Raw genomic sequence first — 12,057 nt, 5'->3', positions numbered from 1 at the left:
AAGAGTTTGAGGGCGCCGTACGTGAGAGTAAGAGTAAGACGGTTCGTAAGAAGAGTCCATACACAGTCTCCTTCATTCGCCAGGTTCTAGCCTGTACTCAACGTGAGTTTTGGCTCACATGGGGTGACCAGACTACGCTGTATACCAAATTCTGTAAGTTTCGCAAACGTGTCAGAGGAGCATGGAGAACTTGGCAGCATTTTCAGCATTTGCAAATCTCTTGAAAATGTCGCAAGGACCTTTAGACTTACTTTTCACACCCATCACCTGGAAACATCACGCTAACGTCACCATCAAGTTATCATCATCTCAAACGGTCTCATCGTCGGTTCTCTGTTCTACGGTCAAGCTCTCGATACCTCGGGTGCTTTCACCCGAGGCGGTTCCGGTTTCTTCTCCATTCTCTTCCTCGGATGGCTCCAGCTTTCCGAGCTTATGAAGGCTGTTTCTGGTCGCAACGTGGTTAAGAGACATGAGGATTACGCGTTCTATCGCCCAAGTGCTGTGGCTATTGCGCGTGTTGTGCAAGACTTCCCGCTGTTGTTGGCACAGGTCATTCCATTCTGTAAGTTATATTTCTTAAGAACACGGGTGGGAAACGTGAGCTTGAAAGCTTTGCGAGGGCCTTCAAGTATATCTGAACTTGTGAACTTCGCTAACATCTTTAGCTATCATCATGTACTTCATGACCGGTCTCGACGTCGATGTGTCCAAGTTCTTTATCTACTTCCTGTTCATATACATCACGACCTTCTGTGTTACAAGTCTCTACCGCATGTTCGCCGCTCTCTCGCCAACTATCGACGACGCTGTACGATTTGCCGGTATCGCGCTCAACCTCCTGATCATCTACACCGGTTACGTTATCCCGAAGCCACAGCTTTTGACGGACTACATCTGGTTTGGATGGATCTATTGGATCAACCCGGTAGCATACTCTTTCGAATCAGTCCTTGCAAACGAGTTTTCCGATCGTATCATGGAGTGCGCCCCCAGCCAGCTGGTACCTCAGGGGCCGGGCGTCGATCCTGCCTATCAAGGCTGCAGCTTGACTGGTGCAGCACCCAATTCCCGCACCGTGGCTGGCTCAGACTACCTTCAGGTGTCCTTCAACTACTCCAGGTCGAACCTCTGGCGCAACTTCGGTGTTGTGATAGCATTCACGGTACTTTATCTCTTGGTTACGGTGATCGCAACCGAGACTGTATCCTTCGCGCAGTCAGGTGGCGGTGCGTTGGTCTTCGCTAAGAACAAGCGGGCCAAGCAAGCCGTCAAGGAGGAGGCACCCGCTGATGAGGAGAAGGTGGCCGCTGGAGAGTCTACTGCAAGCTCAGACACGGCTGCTCACGATGAGGAAGAGGCACTGGAGTCTATCTCGAGCAGTGAGAGTGTCTTTACTTGGAAAGATGTCGAATACACTGTCCCATATCAGGGAGGCGAACGAAAGCTTTTGAACAAAGTCAACGGATACGCCAAGCCCGGGGTCATGATCGCCCTTGTCGGTGCTTCTGGTGCTGGTAAGTCCACTTTGCTCAACACACTATCCCAACGACAGTCTACCGGTGTCGTCTCGGGTGAGTTCTTGGTGGACGGCAAGGATCTTGGTAAGGCCTTCCAGCGAGGTACTGGATTCTGCGAGCAAATGGATCTCCACGACGGCACTGCTACTATCCGCGAAGCTCTCGAGTTCTCCGCCATCCTGCGTCAAGACAAGAACACGCCTAGGAAGGAAAAGCTTGACTATGTCAACAAGATTATTGACCTCCTCGAACTGCAAGACATCCAAGATGCACTGGTGTCCAGCCTGGGTGTCGAGCAGAAGAAGCGTCTTACTATCGGTGTCGAACTCGCCGCGAAGCCTTCTTTGCTCTTGTTCTTGGATGAACCAACCAGCGGTCTCGACAGCAACTCTGCGTACTCTATTGTACAGTTTCTCAAGAAACTTGCTCAGGCAGGTCAGGCTATTGTCTGCACCATCCATCAGCCTAGCAGTGTTCTCATTCAGCAATTCGACATGATTCTTGCCCTCAACCCCGGTGGTAACACGTTCTACTTCGGTCCTGTAGGCGAGAACGGCACCGATGTCATCAAGTACTTTGGCGACCGCGGCGTACAGTGTCCTCCTAGCAAGAACGTGGCAGAGTTCATCCTAGAGACTGCAGCGAAGCCTGTCAAGCGCAAAGACGGCAGCAAAATCAACTGGAATGAGGAATGGCTCAACTCCGACAACAACAAGCAAATGCTACAGGAAATTGACCGCGTTAAGACCGAGCGCAGCAAGATTTCTGACCAGAACCAAGATGGAGGAGCCGAGCAGTCCGAGTTTGCGGCGAGCGTCTGGGAGCAAACCACCATGCTCACCAAGCGCACATTCATCCAATACTGGCGCGACCCATCCTACCTCTACGGCAAACTCTTTGTCGCAGTCATCATCGGCATATTTAACGGCTTCACCTTCTGGCAACTCGGCAACTCCATTGGCGACCTACAAAACCGCATGTTCACTGCCTTTCTCATCATTCTTATCCCACCCACCATCGTCAACGGTGTAGTGCCCAAGTTCTACCAAAATATGGCACTCTGGCAAGCTCGTGAGCTACCCTCTCGTATCTACGGTTGGGTTGCGTTTACGACTGCGCAGGTCGTTGCCGAGATCCCTATCGCTATTGTGTCGAGCGTGCTGTATTGGGTTTTGTGGTATTTCCCTACTGGACTACCCACTGATAGCTCGACTTCTGGATACGTCTTCTTGATGACGATGTTATTCTTCTTATTTATTTCAAGTTGGGGTCAGTGGATCTGTGCGTTTGCGCCGTCCTTTACTGTCATCTCAAATGTTTTGCCCTTCTTCTTCGTTATGTTTGGTCTTTTCAACGGTGTTGTACGACCCTACGAGATGATGCCGGTGTTCTGGAAGTATTGGGTGAGTAGTATCCCTGTACAAACTGCATTTGAGACATACACTGACTTCATACTTCAACATATAGATGTATTATCTAAATCCCTCAACGTACTGGATTGGTGGTGTCCTTCTGCAACACTGACCGGAATTCCGGTTCAGTGTCAGGAGAGCGAGACCGCTGTTTTCGACGCACCACCAGGCCAAAGCTGTTCGTCCTATGCTGGCGCCTTCGCTTCCGCCTCGCCAGGTTACCTGCTCAACCCCGAGGCCACAACTGGTTGCCAATACTGTCCTTATTCGGTTGGAGACGACTACTTAGCTACTATCAACGTCAAGGCCAGTGACAAGTGGCGCGACTTTGGTATTTTCCTTGCTTTTTGCATTAGCAACTGGGCGCTTGTTTACTTCTTCGTATGGAGCATTCGAATCAAGGGTTGGAAGTTTGGGTTTGGAATGGTGTTTGGAGGCTTAGGCAAGGGTGTTAGCAAGATCAAGGGGATGCTTAGAGGGAAGAAGAAGAGTGAGGAGAAGGCCTGATGAAAGGGCTCAGGCTACAAAAGTATGTGAGCGGGAGATGAGTGTAGCAAATTATAATATAATGTTCAAATTTCGACAAGGCTCTGACCGAACCCAAGATGAAACATGAAGAAGCTTGAATTTTGCAAGTTGTACTAGCTGACGAGCCATACCCTGAAGGTACTCGCTGCTTCCTATGTGATAAAACATAGTATAGGACCTGGCAAATACCCTTAGGGCATACCATAGGGACAACCTTGGAGATCAGAAACCGTAAACTTCTTGGTATCTCAACACCCTGCATTGCCCAACAACGCAGCCATCAAGCAACCCAACCACCACATCCTTATCCTTTCTTACCCATCACATCCCGCCAACCAAACTCCTCCCTAAACCCAAGCATATCCTTCATCTTCTTGTTACAAACTGGACTCTCCCTCATCCCCATCGTCCCCAAAATTTCCGTCTCGGGACAAGCCTTCCTCAACCAATCCTCACTTGACCCCTCCGTCTCGGGAACAGTAATCTCATCATTCACCGCATTGAAAACCTGGAACCCCAACCCATCCGTCTGTAAACAACACTGCACCATATTCCCCAAATCCCTCGCATCAGTATAACTCCACGCATGCACTTTGAAATCCTGTGGCCGGGTTAGATACGCTTCGAACTTTTTTGCATGGTTCTCTGGTTCGATCACAGCCGATATTCTCAAACAGTAAATGTCAACACCGGGGAACCGGCGCGCGAATGACGCGGCAGTGGTTTCCATACAGAGTTTACTGGTAGCGTAGACGTCCATGGGGGTCGTTGGTGTGGATTCGGTGATGGGGAAGTGGGTGTAGGATGTGCTGCCTTCGGCGTATGTGACGCCGTAGGTGGTGAGGCTAGAGGCGAGGATTATCTTGCGGATGCCAAGTTTACAGGCGGATTCGAGGATGTTGTAGGAGCTTAGGGTGTTTATGCGATAGGTTTCGTTGTCGGGGAGGCGCATGGGTTGGGGAATGCCTGGGAGTTTGGTGTTAATCTTATGTTGATGGGGGTTATGGGAGCCATGGACTGTTTCCTGACTGTTCGTCTCTTTGATTCTCTTCGAAATAAGCACAGGTGGTTACGTACCGGCGAAATGTACGACAGCATCCGGCGTCTTGACTGGCTCCATGAAGGGTTCGCTAATCTTGAAGTGACAAGATAGACTGTTGAAAGCCTGCGCGCCGTCTGTAAGATCGGCCTTCAAGGTATGTACCCTGGGATTGTCTAGAAGTGTTGCGTCCACGTTGAGTATCTCATGGCCGAAACTAAGTAGCTTCTCAATTACATGTCGTCCGGCTACTCCAGAACCGCCTGTAAATACTATCCTCTTACTTTGTGGAGACGCCATCATATAAGAGGTCGGCGGGTGTTGGATGAGTTGGTAACTACGGTATGATGGAAGTGTCTGTAGGCATATACGCACAAAACAACAGGTCATAAGACCACGGCGCTGATCACTAGGTTTGCTGTTCGTGAGCGGAGCTTCCCCGCTCTAGCTTACGAAGCTCTAACCTCGTTGGCTCTTTTGAGTACCGTTATGCATGGAGTCTTGGTTGCCGAAAATAGTAATAAAGCACGAACACACAACATACCGGGTGCACGGGCTTGGACAAACTCATACCGTTATTGGTACATTCAATCATGTCTATCATTCAGGCCTCAGTTACTCAATGTGCTGACGCCTTTGATCGTGATATTTGACCTCTCCCATCAGTTCTCCCTATACAACCTGGGTACCGTATCCCCTGATCCTGTCGGCAAACGCCCAGCTCTGGTTTTCCAGCTTCACGTTCTCGTCGAGATCAACACCATCCTTTGTGATGACGGCAATCGAGTACTTGTCCATACTCCTGGCATCTCTGTAGAAGAGAACCTTCATGCACTCTTTGATCTTCTCTACCGCCTGTTCCCTTGTGACATTCTCTACGGCAGCCTCATCTGGCAATATTGTCCTTAGGATTGGCTGAGCGAGATGTGCACCGAAGCCAGTGGCCAGCGATGGTGATGAAAAGGTGGTACCGAGAAGGTCTGCACTCGCAAGGAAGGGCTTCTTATCTCCGTCCATGCCCACAATGAGCAAATGGTTCCACAATGGGTCGAACTTTGAGCGGCGGTTGTACATAACTTTGGCGAGGTAAGTGTGGAGGTTCTTGGCGTTCAGCGAGTTCTCGGAAGAGGAGTAGTTCTCGCGGATGTCGAGCGAGTTGAGTAGGCGGTCCAGGTACTGCATGTCCGAAACATCGCCGCCGAAACCCACGACTACCTCGTCATTGAACTTTCGTAGACGCTTGACGTCGGTGAAGCGAGCAAGAGAACCGTATGAAGCTATGTATGTTTGTCAGCCAGACCCTCGTCAACCATAGTCTTGTGCCATACCCAAGTTGTCCGCGGCAATGACTACGCCATCCTTGAACTTGGCCGCAAGTACTGAGGTACCGGTAACGATCGGGCTCTGGGTATGCTGGTTCGGGCCTGCAGCGGAGAAGTGTGAAGGGTCGTAAGCGCCGTATACATCGTCTCTAGGCTATGATGTATTAGTACCGTTGCTGTTTGAGGCGAGCGGAAGACATACACGACCCCAAGCTTGTGGAAGGTGGTTCATGGTGTTGGCGGTAACTGAAACGGTGGTTTGGAGAGGGTGGTTTGTTCGGGAATCGGAGAAGCTGATATGTCGTAGTGGACTTGAAGGTGAGGTTGTTGTCACGATGCCCGCCAGGCAGTCGGTGGTTGCGCAGCTCGCCCGCCAAGACATAGAGCTGGCCCAAGCTTCCGCATACTGAGGTCAATCCGAGATGATCGTCTACAAGCATTGCGCATCCAAAATGCTCGGAATTGACTACCCAGATAGTGACGAGGAGGATGTCGTGCCCGCGACTAAGCCAGAGGTGAGACTCACAAATGTGCATCAAGGGCTCTGGTGGCTACTAATATAGAGTTGACCAACATTCCTGCAGCAGTTGCGCCGACCCCAGAACCTCTTTCCGCTCCCGCGCCTCTCGAACAACCGCCCACCTCCTCAGCTCCAGTGAATGGTCCTGCGCAAGGTCCGACGGTTTCGCCGCCTCCAGAGGAAGATGTTCCTTCAAATGATGCCGCGCCAGGCTCACCGTACACAACTACACGCGCTCTGATTCAGAACCTTACTCTACCTACCGTTCCAAACTTCGACATACCGCCTTCCCCACCTGGGTCACCACCCCAGAGAGCTACCAAGAAGTTTGCGCAATTCCTAGAGCTTAAAAAGAAGGGTCAGCATTTCAACCAGCGTTTGGAAGGCTCGTCAGTCCTACGCGATCCGGGGCATACGCGGAAACTGATGGACTTTGCGGGAATCAGCGAAGAGGATTCATATGCATCCACCCTACCAGAAGATGTCGCGGTACCCGCAATCTTTCCGGAGTGGGCCTACGTCGAGGAACTGAGAGCCTCACAGAAGCGTATCGCGAAGACCAAAGAACAGGAGAGGTCCAAGGCACCAAGAGAAGCTCTCGAGTTCGTCTCTGCGTCCAAGACTGTCGCACCGAGCTCTACTACGGGAAAGCGCAAGGAGTTGGAACATAGAGGAAAGGATGATCAGACTTCAAGGAGCAAGTTGGAGAGCAGGTCAAGGTCGCCAAAGAGGAGACGCTCGAGGTCCAGAGAGAGAAGGTGATAGAGGAGATTGTACATTAGCGACAGAAATCAGTAGTGCAATGCTATGGGAACAATACCTGAAAACTCCATCACGAGCTTGAAGTCTAGTTAGGTAATTCCTAGGATATAAACTGAAGCCATTTCTGTATATGCTCCAAGACGGTCCTTGATGTACGCTCTCACTACATCAGCGCCAAGACACTAGCGCGTGGAAGCTCCAGGCATTCGAGCTGCGTAACTCTAGAGCTTCAACACCAACAAATAGAACCGCCGCTATAACCCACAACCCTCCGATATCGACTGGAGCCCCTACATTCCGTTTCGAATTCACGTCTACAAAACCCAACAATGGCTGCGCTCTACACCGGTGCACCCCGCAAGGTGGCCCAGGCTATTCGTTCAACCAGACCCCAGAACTGTCCCATCAGGCGAGCGGCAACATGGCTTTTACCCGTATGTGTAACTCTATACCATGAATATATGGAGAACTAACAAGATCAGCTACACCGACAACGGCGGATCAACACTAGGCATCTCCGGTGCCGACTTCGCCATCCTGGCAGGTGACACACGTTCGACATCCGGCTACAACATCAACACACGATACGCACCCAAGCTCTTCAAGATCGGCGGTGAGGGACCAGACAACAAGGGCGCCAGGATAGTACTGTCAGTAGTCGGTTTCGCAGCAGACGGTGACGCGTTGAAGGAGCGTCTCGACACCATCGTCAAGATGTACAAGTACCAGCATGGAAAGCCCATGACCGTCTCCGCCTGCGCACAACGACTCAGCCACATCCTCTACAACAAGCGATTCTTCCCCTACTACGTACACGCCATCTTGGCTGGTCTGGACGAAGAGGGCAAGGGTGCGCTGTACTCCTACGACCCGGTCGGCAGCTACGAGAGGGAGCAGTGTAGGGCGGCTGGTGCTGCGGCATCACTCATCATGCCTTTCTTGGACAATCAGGTCAACTTCAAGAACATGTACGAGCCAGGCAGCGGAACAGGTCACGAGCTCAAGTCAAAGCAAGCACAACCGCTACCGCGGGATCACGTCGAGGATCTGGTCCGGGATGCTTTCACAAGCGCGGTTGAGAGGCATATCGAGGTTGGTGATGGTCTTCAGATGATGATCATCACGAGTGAGGGTATAGCCGAGACCTTCACCCCGCTTAAGCGGGATTAGAAAGGTGTGGTAGGTAGATGGAGCGCGAGGTATCTTCACGAACATGATGATTTCAAGACACCAAGTAGATGTATGAATAGCATAACAATGCTACCGACGATCAGGAATTGAAGCCTTGCATGATCATTGATAGGGCAGATTACAAACAAGCTGTCTAACTTTTTCTTCCTCTATTCAATCTTCGTATGTCCATTTCTCTGTAGATAAGGCACCTGTGCGGCACTTCTGACTACTATGATATCTGGCAAGCCCCTGTTGTCTTATATACTAACATAGGCCGGGCTGTGTGGAACTTTAGATGTTGCGACTTGCTTTTCTTTGTAATTTTAGTACAAATCATACTACCTCTCTTCCTACATTGCTCTTTTCATACCTCTATCTATAGCATTCTTATATTTTCACGAAATAAAGCATTCTGTCTTTGTTCTGTGCTTTACGCCGCCTACGCAGAGAGGCGGCAAGTAAACAAGAGGGGTGTCAAGGAAATACATTTGCATTGAGATCATTCCATAGTGCTACATTACAGTATCACATCACCCTTCCCTAGTATTACTCACTCTGCCGCATTAAGACATAGTTCACGTAACAATAAAACGGCATTTGTGGGAGCAAAAAGAATACTCACTCTTAAGGCATTAAGTGACTGCCGAAAACCACCACTCGAACCCGCAGCTTTCCAATCTTTTGGGCAGCTACCCCGAGGTTGGCGGCGGTGTTACCCGTACTTTTTCTATGTAATCACGTTTCCGACCGCCACGAGAGTATTCCAAAGTCATGTGTTGATGGGATATTGGGTAAGATTCAGGGCTGTATAGCGAGAGAGATCATGGGGTTGTATATGGTGGGTGGAGGAAGGCGAGGTGAAGGTGAGGGTAGGCATTTGCTACTTTGATGGTTGGAGAAGGAATGTGGGCGTGTTTGTGGGAAGCGAGAGGTTTAAGGAAGAGAAAGACAATGATGGGAAGGACGACGAGACTTGTATCCGGATGAACGGATGACTTGAGAGGGGAGACTGATATTGCTGTGGCAGACTCACCTATGGACGTATGGATAGAGTAGGCGAGTCTGCGACAACGATACAAGGCAGACACTAATTCAATTCTAGAAGAGACGGATATATAGCGAATATAGACGTTGTCGACAGACGTGAGCATGTGATGAGTTTGAGAAGTGAAAAAACTCTGCCTATGCGAACTCAACTATGTTAGTAAAAAGACGCGATGCAGATAGGAGAAAAAGTTTAGCGATGAGAATGGGAAGTAATTCGCCGAACAATATGTTGGGCTTAAATTTCCATGGGGTAAAAGGACGCTGTTCATGAAAGAGCGTTTGGTAGGTAGGGTGAAGGATAATGATCGGAACAGCAGCACCAACATCTGGAGTAGAATTTGGGAGCTACCTACGACTCCCTGACACAAGCATCTCCGTATGAACATCGTAGAAACCCATCATGATGGACTGAAGCTGTGCGTCGATGAAGGAACGATGGGAGGTTCGTGTGCGGCACGCGCCCTTGTCCCGACTGCGCTAACCTATCCCCACATCATCACGGCCAGCATCTCCGCATATCCCGACCTACCAAGATTGCATTCCCAACCACGCGACTTTCAGAGTGTTACCTCGCCAGGAATCGAGCCGTCTAAGACCCCCTGCTTCCATACTAGAAAGAGACGAGAAACAAGCTTTTCTGCCGAGGTACCGGATCTGGGGAAGGCGCAGACGCGGCACGCGTCGCTTCTCGAATTTCATTTAAACAAATTGCTTTCGATAACTCTTCGCCCTAAGCCCTGGCCGACTCACTCGATGGCCTGAGATCACGGTTTCGAGCAATTTCTGGTGGACAGCGTACACACAATAGCAGTTTGATGTTGTAGAGCTGCACAACTCGTGTCAGCGCTCAACGCGAACAAGAACATACGCGTCAATGAGTGTAAAGGTCTTTGTTTCAGCTCACAGAGATGCAGCAATGAGACTTCGAGACTGTCTACAAGGTGCACGCCCAATCGAACCGACGGGAGCTTTAACCGGTGGCTTGTAGTACGTACGTTATATACCAGCAGCCCTGCACGACGCACACAAAAGCATACCTATGGAGCGAATCTAGAGCCAGAACCTTGTGTGCGGGCTGGTTAATATCCACGCCTGCCACAGGACGTTACACGTGGAAAATAGAACCCAGGTTTTGGCAATGACAAGCTTTATTTTCATATAATCTTATGTCACACGACGGTACCATACTCTAAACATGTACCTTTTAGGGTGTAGTAGCACGGATCGAAACAGCGGGCTGCACTCCAAATGTAAGCGAGCATGTTGTATACTGCCTGAAGCATGAAGCAGCGAGTATAAAGAGGTGTTGGGTACGAAACCAGTTCGATATCATCTCAGTAAGATCTCATCACTTCCCTTCTTCCAGGTTACCGACTACCGTCATAATCCCTACTATGAGAAGCGCGATCATCTTGACCGGCGTTGCTGCCCTCGCAACACAGGTAGCATCTCACGCGACTTTCCAGGACCTATGGGTCAACGGCAAAGATCAGATAAGTACTCTCAGAAACTCATCATCGAAAACACTGACACCCGTTCACCAGTCCACTTGTGCAAGGCTTCCCAACAGCAATAGCCCAGTCACCTCGGTAGCAAGCAATGACATCCGCTGCAATGCCAACCAAGGTCCAGCAGCCTCAAAATGTAGCGTCCCTGCCGGCGGCACCGTCACCGTAGAGATGCACCAGCAAAATGGCGACCGCTCCTGCGCAAACGAGGCCATCGGTGGTGCTCACTACGGCCCCGTCCTTGTCTACATGTCTAAAGTCGCAGATGCATCCACAGCGGATGGCTCGACCCCTTTCTTCAAGGTCTTCCAGGATACGTGGGCGAAGAACACTGCGGGTGGTGGCGGTTCGGATGATTACTGGGGTACGAAGGATCTGAACAAGAACTGCGGGAAGATGGATGTGAAGGTCCCCGCGAACCTGGCTCCAGGAGACTATCTATTAAGAGCGGAAGCTATTGCGCTGCATGCCGCGTCTGGTGCTGGGGGCGCTCAGTTCTACGTTACCTGTTATCAGATCACCGTCACTGGTGGCGGATCATCTTCACCTGCTGGCGTGTCATTCCCTGGAGCTTACAAAGCTACCGACCCTGGTATCCAGATCAACATCTACCAGAACCTCGCTTCGTATGTCGCACCCGGTCCGGCAGTTATCGCCGGTGGTACTGAAGCCGTCGCTGGAAGTGCTGGATCAGCCGTCACTGCTACTGGTGGAGCGCCGGTTGCCACCGCTACCGCAACTACTATGAAGACATCTGCAGTAGCCACGTCTGCCGCCGCTGTGCCGACGAGTGGAGGCGGTGCTGGTGCATGCTCGGTTGCAAAGTACGGTCAGTGCGGCGGAAATGGATACACTGGATGCAAAACCTGTAAGTTGAATGAGTTCGAGTATACGAGGATAAGCTTATACTGACGATTTTTAGGTGCTTCAGGACTTACCTGCAAAGCTGGGGGTGACTATTACTCACAGTGCGTCTGATTAGCTTAATGCCAGCATACGGTAGACTTTAAGGATCTTCTTGTAAATACTCTGAAATTGACAGTCACCTGAAATTTGTCGTCACTGTCTACCGCCATGTACTCTAGGCTCCCTGATCGAAGCTAGAGCAGTAGCAGCGCCCTTCCACACCAACGTCGCATTTCCTTTGCATACATAGCATTTTCAAGCATCTATATGTGCAGATCAGTCTCGTTTCGCCAAAAACGCCCTTCGGAGTAATTGCACTT

The 12,057-nt window shown here is 50.5% G+C and overlaps 2 protein-coding genes across 2 annotated transcripts; one reads left to right on the top strand and one right to left on the bottom strand.

The window, feature by feature from the left end:
• Nucleotides 1–5,804: 5,804 nt before the first annotated feature.
• ALTATR162_LOCUS7925 (uncharacterized protein) lies at nt 5,805–6,053 on the bottom strand (the record flags this gene model as incomplete). Its single annotated transcript, XM_043315553.1, has 2 exons — nt 5,805–5,975; nt 6,024–6,053. 2 exons carry the CDS (start codon nt 6,051–6,053, stop codon nt 5,805–5,807), a joined length of 201 nt encoding a protein of 66 aa, XP_043171488.1.
• A 4,664-nt stretch (nt 6,054–10,717) lies between these two features.
• Nucleotides 10,718–11,809, top strand: ALTATR162_LOCUS7924 (uncharacterized protein; the record flags this gene model as incomplete). Its single annotated transcript, XM_043315552.1, has 3 exons — nt 10,718–10,816; nt 10,865–11,699; nt 11,754–11,809. The coding sequence occupies 3 exons, from the start codon at nt 10,718–10,720 to the stop codon at nt 11,807–11,809; spliced, it is 990 nt and encodes a 329-aa protein (XP_043171487.1).
• Nucleotides 11,810–12,057: the final 248 nt, after the last annotated feature.

The sequence above is a fragment of the Alternaria atra genome (assembly GCF_907166805.1).
Source record: "Alternaria atra isolate CS162 genome assembly, contig: 28, whole genome shotgun sequence".
NCBI lineage: Eukaryota > Fungi > Ascomycota > Dothideomycetes > Pleosporales > Pleosporaceae > Alternaria > Alternaria atra.
Note: the sequence above shows the minus strand (reverse complement) of the source record. Positions and strands in the feature narration are given on the sequence as shown.